Genomic DNA, 20,257 nt, shown 5'->3' with positions numbered 1-20,257 from the left:
TAGAACTGGTAATTCTGCACAAAGACTGCAGTCTTACAAGGTAAAAGAATGAAGTTGTGTACCAAAGAGAAGATGTTGGAAGAGTTTTTTTTATTCAAAGTAAAGAAGTATTAAAAAGCTCCCTAGGGGCTGGGAAATAAGCTCAGCGGCATAAGTGCCTGCCTTGCAAGTGCACAGTCATGAGTTCGATCCCCGGTACCAATTTAAAAAAAAAAGTGTTCCCCGGTTTATCCAGAAATGAAAGTTAAAAAAAAAAGGAAGAAAGAAAGAAGGTGGGATTTACACATGATGCTGTCACATCAGGCAGCTTCATTATATTGCATCACCACAGCCAATCAGAAATTGGAAATTCCCTAACAATAAGGGCTTAGAGATAACCATTTAAAAGGAAAATGAAAACACATTATTTCGAAGTCAGAAAAGAAAGGAGGGACAGACAGCTAACTTGTGAAAAGGTACTGGGTGCAAAGTCAGATACCTGAAGGTCTTTGTTCCTGGCTGCTTCACTAAGAGGCCATTCCCCTGGAATTTGTGCCAGGGCCTAGGCTCTCATCGCAAGTGCCACTGGCTACCTGTGAATTTCTAAGTGAGTTGCATTAGGTTTTCTTTCATCCTGTCCATATTTTAGATGTAAATTTTATGAGTTGTTTAAAAGGAACCTTACTGAGAGCCCAGCCAAGAGTCCTGATTGTCTGCTTTAACAGTACAGTGTCAAAAATAAAAGACAGAAACCTATGGTAATGCATCAGTGGCTGAGAAATCAATGTCTCTGGATGGATCCTCCTCCACACCCTAAGCAGCCACCATTTATTAGTTGTATACAGTGATAGGTGGGGCAGGCAAGAATTACAGCTCATCAGAAGACTAAGATTCAAAAGGGTGTAGATGATCACATGCTAAGAAGGATCTTGTCCTGGAGTATAATCCTGGGATGACTCAAGAGGGGGTAGATGGTCTTATGCTTAGAAGAGTCAATGGGAAATCTCACATTGGTGGTACCACAATATGAATTTCCATTTTATCTCATAGGGTACGAAGTATGAAAAATTAGTCATTGTGAATTTGTGGTCCCCAGCAGAACCTTAGAAACCAAGTCAATTTTACATTTAAGAAATGGACTAATGCATTAATATAGTGAAGCTAGATTCAGAGTAAATATCTGATTCTACTTATATGTATATATATATATATATATATATATATATATATATATACACACGTATATTTTTTATATATATATATATGAGAGAATAAAAACATGTATATACACTGCAGGAGATTGAAAATCATATTTTCAATTTCAGTATATTTGGAATGAATGGCCACCATTTTGGTCATCTCTTCTAATAATAGAGACCAAAGTTAACTTGAATTATTCTCATGGTGTCTCAATAAATTTAGTATTAAAATCACAAGTTTGTGCTTACAGTCTAAATTCCTTTTGTCTCCCAGTGGTGCTACCGGGAAGTGGATCAAATGTGGGGTCCTATTTCAGCAATCATTCTGGCACTCACTCTTGGCTATGGTTACATTCACAACTAAGGTATGTTTTATGAAACGCCTGGATAGAGTATGATCCTTGTCTGGCAGAGTTAAAATGTTAATCTTTCTTTTACCTTTTACTGTTTCATAGAAATTTGCTATCTTTATTTTTACTTTCTTCTTTTACAGAACAGTTGCATTCTTTTTGCAGTCCATAAATTCATTTTTTGAATTAAAATGAGTAGAATGAGAGTGTGAAATTCCTGGCATTGAAATGTACCACCTGATTCGCAACAGCAGTCCCCACTGCATTCAACTTTGTCCTGGGCTGACCTGGACTCCGTGTTTTTCGTCATCACAGGACATTTGCCCTGCAACCCTCTAATCACATTTGTGATGTACTTTCAGGAAGAGCTCACATCGTCCATTAAGAAAGACAGGGTATTTTTCAAAAGCCAAGAATGGTAGCCCTTACATGCAATATTCTTCCGGTGCTGTGTGGCTGACATCTAAAGAGAGAGACTAAACTACAAGTTCCAGGCTATCACAGGATCTCTACTCCAGTTGGAAGAAGTTTATTTAACTTCAAACTGGAGTTGGTGGCCAAATGCGCAGCAGCCAGTCGGCGATGAGGGCGGGGCCTGGCAGACGCGCCCAATCAGGAGGCCGAGGGGATGGGCACTTCCTGTGTCTTGGCAGGCACGTTCCCGCCTGAGTGGATTGCTGAGCGCCCCGGCGGCGTCACCTCCGTTTCCTTGACTCACACGTACTGCAGGCTGCGTGCAGAGGACCCCATAGACCCCAAGCCTCGCAATGGTGATGTGTGGGACGAGGGCTGGGATACGCGGGAATTGTGTGAGCACTGGACTGAAGTACTCAGAAGCTACTGTGTCAACCGATAGCCTCCCTGCTTAGCCCCAGAACCTAGGATTCGGTAGATCTTTGTCGCTGATTTATCATCTGTTCCTGTTTCCGACTGCTCAGTAGGAACATTTCTGGCTCCCCAGCACGCTGTCCCCACTTTGGCACCAAGCCAGTATCCAATCCTGGGCGTCCCCAGCACGACTGTGGCTCTACCAAGCTGACCGGAGCGGTGGTTTGGCGGGAAGCGGGCTCCACCGTCCGCACTGAGAAAGTTATCACTACAATTGTTACGGCGGACCTCCGCTCGCAGTGTTGCTACTGCATAAGCAGAGTTAATAACCTCACATTAAAGAATGAATTTTCGAACGAACAAAGGACGTTAGGAGAGATTTTATTGGAAATAAGAGTAGCTCCCTGAATTCCAGGAAGCGCCCCAAGTGGGTGCCCTTGTGGGCGCTCAGTACAGAGTGAGTTATAAACAAGCAGAGCAGAGCAGTTACTCAGTTCAGTTGTTCAGTGGCCACGTGTTACACATGGCTCTGTAAGTTTAAAACACTTTTTCTTTTTTGGGACCGGGGATAGAACTTAACGACCTTAAGCTTGCCAGGCAGGTTCTTGTGCTGCTGATCTAAATCCCTAGGTGAGCTAGGTTGTTTTGTGTCTTGTCTTTTTGAGACAGATTGGTTGCTCTACAATTCAGGCTGGCCTTGAGCTCACTTTGTAGCCCAGACTGGTCTCGAACTCTCAACCAGTTTTTGAACTGTTGGCAGTTCAACTGCTTCAGCTTCTGAAGAGGTTGGAGTTCTAGTGTCAACCTTCATGCCAGCGCAAACACTTTAATCAAGCTCTTTAACCATTTGCTCAGCTTGCAGGGTTTAAAGGAAATAGGTTTTAGAGAAAAATTGGGTATTGTGTAAGTCACAGTCCTAGAAAGTCAGGAGCTTAGTAGGGGTTGTCTGTAACTTTTTTTAGTTGGGGGAAGTCTGCATTGTTCCTTGACACAGAAAGTTCACCTTCAGTTGTAAATCCTAGGTCATTGTGTACTCTCATTTTAATTCTTATGGAACTGTTAATTTCCCAACTCTACTTCAAGCACTTTCTCTATAGAGGTGTCTTTTTTTTTTTTTAATCTTTTTATTGGTACTAGGAATCAAACTCATGAACGCTGCTTGAAAGGCAGGTGCTTATGCCACTGAGATAAATCCCCAGCTCCGAGGTACCTTTTTATGAGCTAACTAAATAAAGTGTTCTTAACATTTTACTGTTGCAGTGAGACTTTGCATAGAATTTAGAATGCTGAGAAAGATGCAGAGGTTGAGCGGAGAGTGGGGGTTAAAACAGGAGAATCACTGGAAGTTCAAGACCAGCCTGGGCTACAGAGTGAGCTCAAGGCCAGCCTGAACTGCATAGAGAGACCCTGTCTCAAAAAAACAAAACAAAACAAAAAAAAAGATGCAGAGGTGCTAAGGACTCTTTCCTGAAAGGGTTGACTGTTAACACACACTGGAAAACATTCTGAACTGGGCAATAAGTGTTACAGAAATTTCACTGAGAAACATCTTGGGATTTTATTTATTTATTTATTTATTTATTTATTTATGGTCTCTGTTCACAAGTGCTGATATGTAAATCATTTCCAAAGTACTTTCTCATCCATTGCATTGTTATGTGGTTCAGGATTTTTCAGATTTACTTGAAAAGAATTGTATTTAACTCCAGAAATAATATCACAGTATTTTCCCTGGGAATTGGAAAGAACTCACTTTTCTTTAGGATTTAGTAAGAACTAAAGTAAATGAGATGAGCTTGGAGTGTATGGGTTGATTTTCCGTTTTTGCATAAGCCAAATTACTGAGTTTTTTCACCTGACAATTTTCTTTGGTGATTTTCTCAAATTAGATTTACATCTTATTTTATATTCAGAGTTTGTCTTCAGTGAGCTATATTGTCCTTACTTTTTAGACTTGTATCCATAAATATCTACTTCTGTGTAGAAAATCTTCATATTGTGTACACTGTAAATATTTTCTTTTTGTTACTTTTATTTTCCATGCTTTCACAAATACCAATTTTTCCTACTTAGCTACTTGAGTTTCTTTTGTGGAAACACTTTTTTTTAAAAATCTGTATGTTTATTTCAATATATAACCTGTGTACACAGGTTAGATGGCTGTAGAGTCTAGATTGCAGGCACATACCTGTTCCTACAAATATAAATAGAATACATTGTGATTTCTTCCATGGATGTGAAAGTCCAATTGTATCAAAAATCAATAATCTGTTTACTTCTGGATCCACTGAAGACTGCCTGTTTCATAAGACTCATTTGTCTTATATAATTAGTAGAATCATACACTGATTTGAAAGGTACAATTTGAATGTATTTCATGTATATCATGCAGGATAATCACCTTGCTCACAAGGTATTAAATGCTTTTAGTCTTTTATGATACTGCACAAGAAACTGAGGCAGGATCTCACTTTGTAATTTACACTGGCCTTGTACGTACTGCATAGCCTAGTGTGAACAATGAAATCATGATAATCTCAAACTCTTTGATGTTTGCCTTACTAAGCCTCCAAAGTACTGGGAAATCAGTACCACCATGCCTGGTTAAAGTTTGGCTTTGTAATCATGGCGTGATTACTTTATGCCTTCTTGATTTTGAATGAATTTTCTTTTGTATTTAAAGAAATAATGTGTTGAAAATCTGAAAAGCAACTACTGATTGATGTTTCCAGAAAATTGTAGTTACCTAGTGCGTTGTGCCTATCACGTTAAAATGTACATTGTACACATATAGAAAAACAGTGAAATTATTGACCTTTCTTCAGCAATATGTTCAAAGATAAAATGCCTAAATATGTGCAAAGATAAAATGCCTAAAGAACAACATGGATAACTTGCAAAGAATGGGTTCTTTTAGCACCATTTAAAAAAATAAAAGTGCACAAGTTGGTGAGCGTATTTCATTATATACAGTGAATTGGACTTTTTTTTTTTTAAAGACGAAACAAAAAGCAGCAAAAGGGTACACGTAATACAGAATTTCAAGAAAATAATATACAGTAAGCAATCACAGGGTCTGGGGATTTAGCTTAGCGGCATAAGCACCTGCCTTGCAAGCAGGCGGTCGTGACTTCGATCCCTGGTACCGACAAAAAGTTAAAAAAAAAAAAAAAGCAAAAAGAAAGCACTAGTTAATAGGTTACATATTGTCATCTTAAAAACCGTTGTCCAAATTACAAAATTAAAACATACAAACTAGACATTCATACAGTGAAATTGCAGACAGTTTTGTTCAATGAACCAATAAAAACTCAGTAATATGGTTTTCTATCCACACACTTAAATATACATGCAGTTATATCCTTTAGACCACTTTCTTTTCCTCTCTTTTTTACAATAACAATTATACTTTTTGGGTTTTATTACTCCCTCAATTCTTATACCTTTTTTTTTTTTTTGAAGAAAAAAGAAAAACAAAAATAACTCAAATGTGACAAAGCAAAATAGAGTTAGAACAGAAGGATGGACATAGTACATGATGCAAAAACAATACCAGGTGATCAACAATGGTTACCATTATGCCTCTTGCTATCTTAAAAAGAGTTGCCTATATCATCAGGTGTAATAGAATTGAACAAAATGATACAGAACAAGACCAATAAAACCTACATTGGAGACCTTACAGGACTTCAAAAGAAGATAATAGTCAAACCATAATGGGCATCATAGTAAACCTTATTGCCTTCAAAGTGGTTGCCTATACCCTCAAACTTGATTCTATCAAACAAAACAGAATATAGTAAAATCAGTCAGAGCAAGATGGGGAGAGCAAAACAGGGATTCAAATCAGGTTAATAGGAAACCAAAAAAGTTACTATACTATATCCCGCTATTTTTAAATTTAGTTTCCCCTTATTTAAAAAAATAAAAAATAAATTAATTTTTTAAAAAAAGAGCAAAGGGGGAGATTGAGATAAAAGCGGACATAGTAACAGAACAACACAGGTCACAACCGAACAATTTAAGCATCATTGTGTTTCACCACCAGATAACCCGACATAATAGTAGTCACCATAGTGTCTCTTTCCTTGAATTATTTGAGTATAACTTCGTATACTATAGCAGAAAACATATCAAGACAGTATGAAGCCAGTGAATTGGACTTCGACACTAGGATGCAGAGCATTTGGTCATATAGTACTAACACATATTCTAAAAGTATACGATGTCAAAGAAAATCATCAGGATTCAAAGGAAACTTTGTCAACTGGGCAAAAAAACACTGTATGCCTTGTCTCACTGTTGGTCTTCAATAAATATCCTGGCAGCAACTTTCACCTGAAAAGAAAAAAGAAGGAGCTATAACCCCTTTATTTCACTTTCTCTGAAATCAAACACATGAATAATCTCAGAAAATGTGGTGCTTCTCTCAAGAAATCTAAAAAAGAGAGGGAAAAAAAAATGTTGTGCTCCATACATCTGAGACTTGGCACACATCAGGGTGATTGGCAAGGATCTCAGGGCACGTAGTTGCTCAAGTTTTTGAGGAGCTGAGTGTGCTGAGCGTCACACTGAAGCATTCTTTGATCCCTGCTACAGACTCATTGACAGGATGTTCCCTGTCTCATGGAGATTTCTTATACTTCGCATAGTCTCCCATAAGTGAACGCACATTCCTCTTGGTAGGAAGATGAATAGCTGTTCCTGTCCACTAATTAAGTCTCGGTCATTAGTAAGTCATGGTGTCAGAAATCTTCACTTTAATTCCCACCCTGTTCATAAGTGTTTCTTCACTTTCAGGAATAGCATCTTCCCAGGCCCTCTGCTTTGAGGACGCTGAGATGTCTCACTGCTGTCTTATTGGTACTGCCACCACTTCCATTACCAGCAATTTTGTTTGTTCCTTTTTGTTTTCACATCAACATTTTTCTGTTGCAGACCAGATGTCTTCTTTCCTGGAGCAGCCCTCTCACCTTTCCCTCTGCACAGTGTTCCCGACTAGCTTTGTGAAGTTCTTGCTGTTTCTGCAGATTGGTGCCCATCTCCCAGAATAGTCTTCTTTCTGAAATCCATTGATCCCAATCTTGATTCCCACTACTGTACAATATCGAAACCATCTTACTTGTTTCTCTTTTATGACAGCTTTTACGTACTTTGCTTCATAAAGAAGAGACCCATAGAACAGAGTACTTGTTTACTCTCCTAGAATTTGGATTAACTACATTTTTAATCATATTCTTCTCGTTACCTTCCATTTCACCATCGTTTAATTACTTTCACGTGCGTGTGAGGTGCTCATTTGTTCTTATGAACTTTAACAGAGAGTACTATCGACTATTCTCCATCATTCTACTTTTTTTTTTTTTTTTTTGGCTTTTTGAGACAGGGTCTCACTATGCTTTTCAGGCTGGCCTTGAGCTCAGTTTGTAGCCTAGGCTGGTCTTGAACTCACAGTGATCCTCCTGCCTCAGCCTGCCAAGTGCTAGTATTACAGGCATGAGCTACCATGCCCAGCTTCATTCTACTATTTTTTATCATTCCATTATCGTCCATAGACTTGTGCCAATAGAAGTGTATCCATTAGCATTTTAATGATTACTTATAAAGATTATTTAATGTTTAAGTTTTTTTCAATGAAACGTGATTTGAGTTTCCAAATGCTGCCTAAGTAGAAAAAAAGGTGGGCTCAATTCTATGAGTAATCAAATTTGAAAAGAGATAGATAATCTATGGTGTATCAATGCCATTCACGAGATATTTATCTGTTCCTGTGCTTTGTGGATGGTGATTTGAAGGCTTCCTCTAAGATCCACTTTAAAGGCAGTGCACATAAGCATTTTGGGTGACCCTGCATGGGACCCGTGCAATTATTGTACATTTACTTTAATAATTGCATCCGAATTGCTCTGTGCAAATATCTGCATGTACATGGTTTTCGTGACCGGTACATGGAATCACTATTTGAAGGAATCGATTTTGATTCAGGTTTTATAAGAAGATTTGAGGTAACTCAGGCTGTGAGTCTCAACGTTCTTTGTGGTAACTGTATGATTATTTAGGAGGCAGTGACCTTTGAGGATGTGGCTGTGAACTTCACCCCAGAAGAGTGGGCTCTGCTGAATCCATCACAGAAGAAGCTCTACAGAGATGTGATGTTGGAAACATTTAGGAACATGGCTGCTGTAGGTAAAGATGACAGCATTTTTCTCATTACTACACTCAGAGAGCTTTGTGCTCGTTCATTTCTGCAGTTTAATTAAATAGAACATGGAAGCATTTTGCAGACTGTCTTAGGTTAGATTCATTACACCATGAATCTAACCAGAATCTGTTCATTTTTATATAGTGATAAAGTGACTTCTGTATTTTTCTGTCTGTGATTCAGGAAGAACGTGGGATAACCAGCAAATTGGACAAGAGTACAAAAATTGTTCAAAGACTCTAAGGTAACTTGCACTTAGAAAAAAATGTTCCTCAAGAGTCAATTTGTGAGCAGAAATGTTATAAATGAGGCCATGTTGAAATTAATCACTCAAAAATTCTTTGGCAATGGGTAAATATGATTCTTTATAATCTTAAAATTGAACACAGAAATATTCCAATATAGGAAACTGAGATAATACTGATATTATGCAAGAAATATCACTATCAGGCATGTTAATATAAGAAAATTCTTTCATGAGTAATATTGAATTGTACAATATAGCATTTTGATAGTATTTATAGAAATATGTAAAAAGAAAAAATTTTTACTTCTGAAAAGAACTCGTATTCAACGTATCTATTTATGTGTGTGCCACACACATTATGAGTGTGCCACTCTCCTTATGAAATAGCTGCATGGAAGCAGTATTCAAAGTGCAAATGAAGGGGCTAAGTATTTAGCTCAGTGGCATAAGTGCCTGCCTTGCAAGTAGGTTGTTGTGAGTTTGATCCCCGGTCCCGATAAAAATTTAAAAAAAAAAAAAATGTAAATGCATGCCAGTATTGTGATAATAACTGTTTTCAAAACATTCCCCGAGACGGGCTGGGGATTTAGCTCAGTGGCATAAGCGCCTGTCTTGCAAGCAGGCAGTCGTGAGTTTGATCCCTGCTACTGATAAAAACGAAAAAGATGGAAAAAAAAAGTTCCCTAGAGATTATTCCACTCATGTTTTAAAATTCATACAAGGTACCCACATACATTTTCAGTCAGAATATAAACCAGAACCATAGTGATAATCAACATAGAGATGTCTCAAAGTAAGAATAGAAGTGTCTGTTTGAACCTGAATTAACTCCTTGGGTATATTCACAAAGGAGTTGAAATTATTTATCACGGTGATTTGTTCCTACAATCAGTGCAAGGTTCCCATAAATAGTCACAGTAGCTAAGCTCTGAATACAAGTCACATTAGTTGAGCTCTGGAAATAGCCCAGGCACCCATCTCTAGAAGCCTCGAAATGGAAATGTGGGGCCTGCTCTACATGGTAGTACATTTTGTAATCCCTGCACTCTGGGAAGCTGAATCAAAACCTGATGTTCAGGCAGAGGAAATTAATGATCCATGAGGATCTGTCAAAAGAAAAAAGAAAAAAATTCTAGAATTGAAATTCAGTGCTAAGATCTGTGTTTAATTCTCAGACCAGAAAATATGTGCTAAGCCCAGGATATAGCTCAGTGGCCAAGTATCTCCCTGGCAAGCATAAGTTCAGTGGCTAGTAACAAAAAAGAAAAAATGTGCAATATTTTCAGGTATATGAAAGAATATCATGTATTTGGCCAAAAAACAAAAATAGTTGGCACTCCATCCCATAGTATTAGGAAATTATTAGACCAGGAAGTGATATGTTATGTTTTCTCTTAAATAAGAAACTAAAAAAAAAAATCTAATCGTTAAAAGAGACATGATAGAAAACTGAAAGTTACTTTTGGAAATAGGAAAGATGATCAGGTTAAGGAGAGAATGGGAGAGATTATGGAAAAGGTATTGCAATTCATCAAAATATAAGACTCAATATGCAAAACTCATCCCCTAAATGAAACTAGACCTTGTATATTGCAGATACATACTAATGAAAAATTTCCATCCAAATAAATACCATCTTTTTGGAAATTGATGTTTTGCAGGCACTCTCATAGCTATTAGGTCAATTCATTGTTGAAATTTCTTAGCAAGAGTCAAACTAGAACTTCTCCTAGTAAATTTATTTGAAGACCATTTTTATTGTTGTATTTTTTTTCATTGTTTATTACAGAAATGAAGTGGGAAAATGCTATCAATATAAAGCTTGGAAACAACAAGAATTACGTATTTGGACTCCAGATACTCATGCAGACATGCGCCAACATGCTTTAGAGCCAAGTGAAAGCCTTGCTTGTAGGAAGACCATGATTGGGCATTGGAGCCTAAATGTGCCTATCATGGCTCACACTCAACTGAATCCAGATGATTATTTGGGATTTGAAGAGAAACTGTATAAATGCAGTGGAAATAGAAAACCCTGCACTGATACTCAACTCTTTCAGATCCATGAAATGAGAAAACTTGGAGAGAAACGCTGTCAACATGAGCATTGTAGGAAAGTCTCCTCTGACCCTAGTGAACCAAGTGACACTAGAGAGAAGATCTTTTTAGGTAAGAAAAGTATAAAAGCCTCCAGCATACCCCATGATGTTCAAATGCATGAAAGAAATCATAGTGGGGAGAATCAATATTTATTTGAGCAGTGTGGGAAACCTTTCATTTCTTCATATCATATTCAAATACATGAAAGAAAACATGTTAATGGGAAGGCTTATATATCTAAGGCATATATGAAAATACTGGCTCATAGTAATTCCTTTTATAGACATAAAAGAATTCACACTGGGAAGAAACTGTATGTATGTAACCAGTGTGGGAAAGCATTCATTACACAGAGGTCCTATAAAACACATGAGAGTAATCATACAGCTGAGAAATCCTATGTAGGAAAGCAATGTAGAAAACAATTCAGTGATAAGCCCAAATATCGTAGACATACAAAATCTCACACTGGGGAGAAACCCTATGTATGTAAGCAGTGTGGAAAATCTTTCATGCAGAATGGTAACCTTCGTGTACATGAAAGAATTCACACTGGTGAGAAACCCTATGCATGTAAGCAATGTGGAAAGTCTTTCAACCAACGGACTAATTGTCGTGTACATGAAAGAATTCATACTGGAGAGAAACCCTATGAATGTAAGCACTGTGGAAAAAGATTTACCTACAACTCCAAATATCAAAGACATACAAGATCCCACACTGGTGAGAAACCCTATGTATGTACGCAATGTGGGAAAGCATTCGACAGTCGCAGTCATTGTCAAAGACATGAAAGAGTTCACAGTGAGGAGAGACATTATGTGTGCAAACAGTGTGGGAAAGCATTCACACAGAATTATTTTCACATACATGAAAGAATTCATACTGGGGAGAAACCCTATGTATGTAAGCAATGTGGAAAGTCTTTCAACCAACAGTCTAATTGTCGTGTACATGAAAGAATTCACACTGGAGAGAAACCCTATGAATGTAAGCACTGTGGAAAAGGGTTTGCTGATAAGTCCACATTATCTAGGCACAGAAGATCCCACACTGGAGAGAAGCCCTATGCATGTAAGCAGTGTGGGAAAGCGTTCAGTACACTCAGTCACTGTCGAAGACATGAAAGTATTCACAGTGGAAATAGACACAGGAAAACCTACGTGTGTGAACAATGTGGGAAAACATACACTAGACAAAAATTTTTTCACATACATGCAAGAAGTCACACTGAAGAAAAGCTGTGAATCAGTAATGTGAGGAATCTTCAGCCAACAGAATACTTGTCAAAGACGTGAAGGAATCCACTCAGAAGAAACCCTATGTATGAAAGGAATGTGAGGAAACATTCAGTACTGACAAGTGCCCTCAGGTGCTGGGAATTTAACTCAGCGGCATAAGCACCTGCCTTGCAAGCAGGCGGCCGTGAGTTCGATCCATGGTACCGGTAAAAATGGAAATGAAAAAGACAAAAAAAGAACAGAAAAGTGCCCTCAAATACATGAAGATGGCATACTGGGGCAAACCATATATGTGAAGGCAGAGTGAGAAAGATGAGATGCACTCACACTGCAATAAATTTATGATGGTAAGATGTGTGTGAAAACACAATGCTATCATTTAAATGGTTGAATAAAGTCACACTGGGCGGAAAGCCTGAAGTTAGCAATAAAGGAAAGATTTTAGCATATTTGGGTACTGTCAAAAACATGAAGTCACACTGGAGAGAAATTCCATGCAAGCCTATTTTGAATATCCTATGAAAACTACTCATACATTGATTGGCTTTTTTTTTTTTTTTTCTTGTCTTTTGAGAGGGGGGTCTCAATATGGACTTCAGACTGGCCTTTACCTCACTTTGTAGCTCAGGCTGGTCTTGAACTCGCAATGATCCTCCTGCCTCAGTTTCCCCAGTGCTGGGATTACAGGTGTGTACTACCACATCCATCTTATGTAATGGAGACCTGTAGAAATAATGTAAACATTTTGTTGTCAATATTTTCTTAATAAAATTCAAGAAAATACACTCCATAAAAGAGATACCCTAAAGTGTATTCATTCTCTGTTTCTCAGTAAATTACTGATGGGCAGGAGATTTATGCTCCGAGCGGAGCATAAGCGCCTGCGTAGCAAGCACAAGATCATATGTTAGATCCCCAGTACCAACAAAAAAAGTAAATTACTTGTTTAGGTATTTGGGGTCTCTAATATAATAAAATTGAGTTGACGCAATCATATTTTTGTTTATGCCAGTGTTTTTGCATTTTACAGTGTCTTTATTTAAACTAGGTGAATTTAAATATAGTTTTCACTTCCAAATACGATTAGTATTTATGTAGTAATTATTTTGCTTTGTTTTTACAGTTGGGAGAAATAGACCACTAAAAGTAAATTTTAATTGGGTTTCCATTGTTGGGAATGGTCTACTAGCCTTGATTTAATTTTTGTTTTTGCATATATTCCATATCCTGTATAAAAAAACTATTTTTGAACTTGATGTTATATTTGATGGAGAGATTGTGACCATGCTTTTGACAGATACCAGTTTTCATAAAACTCGTGTATTATCCTCACAAGACACCTGCATATATCCCAGCATAATAGTGTATTATATCAAGTACACAATTTTGCTTAGTTTGCCTCGATGTTGGAGTGAATATTATATCTTATATAAAATTTTACATTTTCTTACCAAAAGTTTACTTTTCATGCTTCTCTTACGATGACTTTTAATCTTGTGATAATTTTTCCAACACTTTTACCATAAAATAAAGCATGCTGCTGTGAGTTTCTGATGCTAGAGATCAGCAGAAACATTGTCTACAAGTGGATATCACAAGTTACAGTAATCTCTTGTCAACAGTGAAGTTTTTTGGGAAGAATATAGGTTTTTGGAAGAATAATTATTATTGGCTATGTTAAGGCAAATTCCTTTATTCTATTACTTATGCTGGCAATGCTACTGATTTTGGTAATTGGTTTAACAAGAAGATTAAATAATGCCATGAAGGAAAATCCAGTCAGTTTAATAAAAAGAGGAAGTGTACTAATTTATGATTTATGTTGTGTTTTGTTTGATCAACTTTAGGAATAAATTTATAAAATCTGCTTTTTCAGTGTCCATCTTGACCAATGCTTGATGTTTGAGAAATGTGAGAAATCGATGAACACAGTTCCTGCCAAGCTGTGAGCATGAGGCCCATGGGTCTCCTTGAGCTGTGCTTCGCTTCTGTATTTAAGAATGAAATATTTTACACTCTGTAAAATATTTGTTTTTGAATACAAACAGTGCTCAATTTCTGATGGGGTATAGTGATCAACCTGTGATAACAAAAATATAAATGAATAATAAATACCCACAATACAGTAAAGATTATATAACTTACTCTAGCATTAATTATGCTTAGATCCATAAACGACTCCCTAGTTTATTGATAACATCTAAAATTGTGTCTACATTATCTCTGAAATAATTCATGTAATGTAACACATATCACAATACAAAGTCACTACTTTATATTTTGGAACACATGGCTAACATCCCTATGGCTCGTATCTGCTTCTTTCCATCACCTGGAAGATATAGAGAAGGTATTGCTTTTGCCATTGCAGCCAGTGATGAAATATTCAAAATACAAGGTATTTTATCCAGAGGACATTTCTTTACCATTATGTTACCACAAACAAACTCTTTCTGTTCCTTGTGATGCAGGAGGAAACTAAAATGGAGGCTACACCTGCAACTCAGACCCCATCTCAGAATACATAGGAAACTAGGAGATGTAGTTCAGTGCTTTTGTACTGTTACTTTTACTCTGAAAAGCAAATAAGGCCTGTTTCACTGATAAGTCAATGAAATTAACTGATTCATCCCATACTGCTCAAGGGAACCTCATACTGTCATGCGCAAGGGCTCCAGGTTGCTCTAGACAGCCATCCTCTGAGACCAGGGATTATTTCCACAGGACATAATCTGACACCCCTGAGCACAGTTGTGGCCCTATTCCCGGGAGGAAGATGCAGGAAACATCCACCAAAAGTAGTTACAAAGATGCCTCCTCTGGAGTGAGAGGACCAGATTTAGTTGAAATGCAGTGATAACGAAGTCGACCACTTGCACTCCAGGTGTAACCCAGGGATAGAATCTGTCACTTTGTCATCATAACCATTTGATCTCAGAGGTTGGGTCTTTGATCACCAGTCATTGAGACATGCAGGAAAGTTTTATGATCCCATGCACTGCAGAGCAGGAGTGAACAATCAGGACAACCCATCATCCCTCAAGGAATCATCTTTTATATTTTGACTACTGGGCTTCAGACTCAAAGATACCTGCAAGAAAGAGCCCAAGATTTTCCGCTTCCCTAGCAGTGAAGCTTCCTCAGACTGTCACACAGTCTCAGGAATTTTGTAGACATAGAAACCCTAGAAGCTAGCAATGTAAGTGTGCCCTGGGATGCTCTGAGATGGATACAGATGGACCCAGAACCTCACCATGAAATCTCAAACCTTTGACCTGTCCTTCTACTGCTTTACCCCTGATCCCCTCTTGCTGTGTCTTGGCTGGCAGCGAGGGCCCCAGCATCCTTATCCTCCTGCTTCAACTTTGTACTCATACAAATTTCGATCTTTTTGCAGTTCTCCTGTACCTCTGTGTCCTGCCATGTGCTCTGTGGACTTCATGATTTCATGCATATCTACAGGCTCATGTTAGGGTTTCTGTATAGAAAAAGGTACGGATCCTGCATCTTCAGTCTCTATTGCCTCTAGGCATTGTTGAGATTCCCAGTTGTCTCCCAAGGACTAAGGAGGTCCGACCCTGCTTAGCTTCCGAGATCAGACAAGATCGGCCACATTCAGGGTGGTATGGCAGTAGATAATTATCTATCCACTGCTCTATACCTCTATGCATCTGTTTATCACTATTCTATCCATCTATGCTGTATCATATTCCCATTTATTTGCCTATCAACAATATATGGACTTCCGGGAGAACATGGCGGGTTGATAGCAGCAGCTATGGAGGCTCTCTGAGATACCTGCTTAAAATCCAGGAATGGTGCGGTACAAGGAGTCCCAAGCAAGGGGAGATACATCCTTCTGACCCAGGAATGAACTAAGCTGAGAAAAACCAACTGGAAATCCAATCCTGGTACTATAACAGGAACAGATAAAATCTCAGTGCTGGAAGCTAGAACCTGCGCCACTGGAAGCTGTGATTTGAATTTCCTGCTGCCACTGCTGCGTCCAAATCTGCAGGGCAGAGAGAGAGAGACGCGCAAAAGCTCTGGGAGCAGGAATCTGCGAACGGAGTTGAGAGCAGGACAAGCAGGGAGCCCTACATTGAACTTGCAGGGAGTGAGCGGAACGCAGACCCTTTCATATAGTAGGAGGCTCCAGCAAAGGACATATGGGGACCGGGCAGACTTGCCGGAACAGTGACAGCTGCATATTCCCCTCTCAAGCGGGATTGGTGGGGAGTGCCTGGCCGGCATGATGCTACTGACTAAGACCCCATAGGCCAGCCCAAACCAGGTCTCAGCGCCTGGAGGTGCATCCTAGCAGTGAAGCCTTTGTTAGGTTGACCTGGAGGGGTGGGCCCAGCAGAGGCTGCTGAGCTCTGTGTCTACCTAGTACACTGCAGAGGGTGGGAACACCTAGCCAACACAATTCACACAAACTGTAACTGACAAAGAGAAAAAAAAATTGGGCCTCCTACATTCGCTTGTATGGAAGGAACAAAAAGTATGGGAAGAGGAAGCAACAAGAAAGGCTCCTTAGTCCCCAATCCTGAGAACACTGATCCAGGAAAGGAAAACACAAAGGAAGACAGAAAACATGCAATGTCAGACACGCACCAATAGACATAATCGACGATATCTCCAGAGACTCATAGACGAGTTTCAAAATGAAGTATTTAACGAAATAAAGCAAGATATAAGTAGAATAGTTAGAGAAATGCTAAGCATCGCCCAAGAAAAAACAGATGGTGGAATGGAAGTACAGAAAAAGAGGGGAGAATTGTTTGATGGAGAAAATAGAGAAAGCATAGAATATGTGAAGCAGGTTCAAAGAGACTACCAGGAAACTAAAAATTCTATCGAAAACTGGCATAACACCTTGAAAGAAACTAAGGATAGATTATCTAAATTGGAGGGCAGATTTGTAATATGGGAGGGAGCATGAAATGAAAAACTTCTTAAAAATAAGAAAACAAACAGCAATAATACAAGGGCTAGTAGATGATAAGAGGATCTATAACTTAAGAATTAAGAACATAAAAGAAGAAGTAGGGACACAAACAAATGGACTACAAAATCTATTCACAGAAATAATCCAAGAGAATTTCCCTAATTTAGCAAAAGGTAAAGATACTCAGATGTATGAGGCATACAGGACCCCAGCCACCTACAACCCAAACAGAGCTACAACTAGGTGTATAATAATCAAAATTGCAGAAATCCAATATAAGAACAGAATACTACAAGCCATCAGAGACAAGAAACAGATCACTTACAAGGGAACACCCATCAGAATTACAGCAGACTTCTCTGCACAAACCATCAAATCACGAAGAGCGTGGGGGGAAATAATTCAACTTTTGAAAGATAATAACCTCTAGCCAAGATTGATATATCCTGCACAACTGTCCCTAGAAATTGATGGAAAAACAAGGTGCTTCCAGGATAAAGAGGAAGTAGGGGAATTTGCAACCACTAATTCAACTCTATGGAGAATACTGCAGGATAGTCTAAAAAAGGAAAATACCAAGATTCCAGAAATAGTGGCAGAGAGGCCACAATGAATGGAGCAGAAAACGAAATGAGGAAGACAAACTGACAACAAACGACAGAAAAAAAGCTCAACAGAAATGAGGCAGACCCCCCCCAAAGAAAGTAATAAGCACTAAGGAGTAATAAAATCCAAGATGTGTAAAAAAAAAAAAAAAAAAAAAAGAAATGAGGCAGAAAAGATCAGAAGGTAGGAACACCTAATTTGGAGAAAACAAGACATCATAATAGCTAGTGCTGATTTAGTATCATCTTGTTTTGAAGTCCCATAAAACTTTTATTCTTCTGTCTCCATTGGTCTTAAAAGATTGTATCTTATTGGATTTTATTATATATGATAATATAAGCAAAAATTTTTATAGACAAGGAGTTTATATAGAAATCATTGTGCATTTTCTGTTAATTGGTTCTAAATACCCTGTAATAATGTCATGCTCTGGAATGGTTTTATAGTGTCTTGATATGTTTGATACTACAGTATAAGAAGTTATACTCCAAGATTTCAAGGAAAGAGACACTATGGTAACTATTTTTATGTCAGGATATCTTGTGGTGAAACTTAAATGTGTTTTGCTTAAATGGTTATGTTTTGACCTGCACTGTTCTGTTGTTATGCCCTCTTTTATCTCAATCCTTTTTTTAATTATTTACTTTTTTCTTTTTATTTTTTTAATTAAGGAAAAAATCGATAAAAAATCGCAGGATACATTATAGTAACCTACTTTCATTTCCTATTAACTTGATTTGAAATCCTGCATTGCCCTCACCATCTTGTTTTGACTTATTTTCCTCTATTCTGCTTTGCTTAATAGTACCAAGTTCGAAAGTATAGGCATAACTGTGAAGACAATAAGAAACATTATGACTCCCATTCCAGTTGACTATTATTTTCTTTTAAAATCCTATACTGTCTCCAGTGCTTTGGTTTTATTCTTTACTGTTTAGTTCAATTTTATTGTAACTGCCAATTCTTCTTAAAATAGCAAGAGGCAGTATGGTAACCACTGGTTTTTTGTTTTTGTTTTTTTTCCTTTTTATCAGTACCAGGGATCAAACTCACGACTGCGTGCTTATAAGGCAGGCACTTAATGCTGCTGAGCTAAATCCCCAGCCCCTGTAACCATTGTTGATCACCTTATATTTTGATTTTACATTATCTATTATGTACATCCTTCTGATTTGAATGACTCTGTTCTGATATGTTGCATTTGGTTTTACTCTCTTCAAAAAAAGTAGTAAGAACTGTGGGAGTAATAAAACACAAAATGTGTAATTGTCATTGTACAAAAGAGAAGAAAAGAAAGTACTCTAAATTTATAACTGCATATATGTTTAAGTGTATAAGATAGATAACCATATTACTGAGTGTTTTTTGGATCACTGAACAAACCTGTTTGCACTTTCACTGTCTGAAGGTTCACTTTATATGCTTCAATTTTGTAACTTGAACAACTATTTCTAAGATGAGAATATGTAATCTATTAAATAGTGATTTCTTACTGTTTATTTTTTAAATTTTGTATTACTTGTACCCTTTTTCTGTTTTTTTTTTTTTTACTTTTTCTCCTTAAATAAAAAAATATACATTTGTTAGTTAAATAAATAAATAACATGCTCGACCTTGGGTTTAGCTCAACAGCCTAAGTGCCTCCCTGGCAATCGGGAGGTTGTGAGTTTGATCCCCAGTACAAAAAACAAAACAAAACAAAAAAACCCCATGCTCTCACTTTCCATAGGACTTTTGTTCTTAAAAAAAGAGAGTCCCTTATGTTTTCATTAAATTTTTTTTGTTTTTTCTTTTATCATTAGTATCTCCTAATTTTACAAAACCTCATGTTTCAATGAATAGTCTATATTTTGATCAATACCCCGCCCCAATAACACATCATAATTTGTGGTGGTGGTGGTGATGATTTTCTAAAGTGCTAAAATGCATATGCTTCGTCCTAACCGCCGCCTCCAATCCTGAAGGGTCCCAGGTTTCATAAAGGAGAAATTTTGGTAGCAAACAGCAGGACTAAAACCCAAGCATATATACTTTTAACTTTTTTTTTTTTTTTTTGGTATCAGTAATTGAACTCAGGACCTCATCCTTGTCAGGCAAGCGCTTATGCCGCTGAGCTCAGTCTCCAGCCCCTATAATTTAACTCTCCGTCTGTCTTCTGGTCCTTACCTCTGTAATGCACTGTAACACACTGCTTATTTAAAATTAATATGGTAGCCGGGCGTGGTGGTTCACGCCTATAAACCTAGCACTGGGAAGGCTGAGGTAGAAGGATCATTGAGAGTTCGAGACCAGCCTGGGCTACAAAGTGAGCTTAAGGCCAGCATGAACTACATAGTGAGACCCTGTCTCAAAAAGGCAAAAAATAAATGAAATAGAAATAATATGGCTTTAAGACCTAAGAGTGTTTTGTAAAAATTTGTTTCATTCTGTTTATTTGTAAATTTTTATTCTGCTGTCTTCATTTTCTTTTGCTTCATCTCTATTCTATTCTTTCCACGAGTGGGCAGGACAGTCCTCAGGGAGGTGATTATTTCACTTTTTTAAAACGTTTCTT

The 20,257-nt window shown here is 37.7% G+C and overlaps 1 protein-coding gene and 1 pseudogene across 2 annotated transcripts; one reads left to right on the top strand and one right to left on the bottom strand.

Moving 5' to 3' along the window:
• The first annotated feature begins 1,808 nt into the window (after positions 1-1,808).
• LOC111755907 (zinc finger protein OZF-like) lies at positions 1,809-13,955 on the top strand. 2 transcript variants are annotated; one of them, XM_013149366.2, is made up of 4 exons: positions 1,809-2,887; positions 8,416-8,542; positions 8,742-8,802; positions 10,595-13,955. In XM_013149366.2, the coding sequence occupies exons 2-4, from the start codon at positions 8,509-8,511 to the stop codon at positions 12,150-12,152; spliced, it is 1,653 nt and encodes a 550-aa protein (XP_013004820.2). In that variant the 5' UTR covers positions 1,809-2,887; positions 8,416-8,508; the 3' UTR covers positions 12,153-13,955. The 2 variants fall into 2 exon arrangements, with proteins under 2 accessions (XP_013004820.2, XP_023419541.2); XM_023563773.2 differs by having other exon boundaries at positions 1,810-2,298.
• LOC106026993 (mortality factor 4-like protein 1) lies at positions 6,831-7,701 on the bottom strand (annotated as a pseudogene).
• Positions 13,956-20,257: the final 6,302 nt, after the last annotated feature.

The sequence above is a fragment of the Cavia porcellus genome, unplaced genomic scaffold, assembly GCF_034190915.1.
Source record: "Cavia porcellus strain 051 isolate PalLab524CR breed Dunkin Hartley unplaced genomic scaffold, mCavPor4.1 scaffold_8, whole genome shotgun sequence".
Taxonomy (NCBI): domain Eukaryota; kingdom Metazoa; phylum Chordata; class Mammalia; order Rodentia; family Caviidae; genus Cavia; species Cavia porcellus.
Note: the sequence above shows the minus strand (reverse complement) of the source record. Positions and strands in the feature narration are given on the sequence as shown.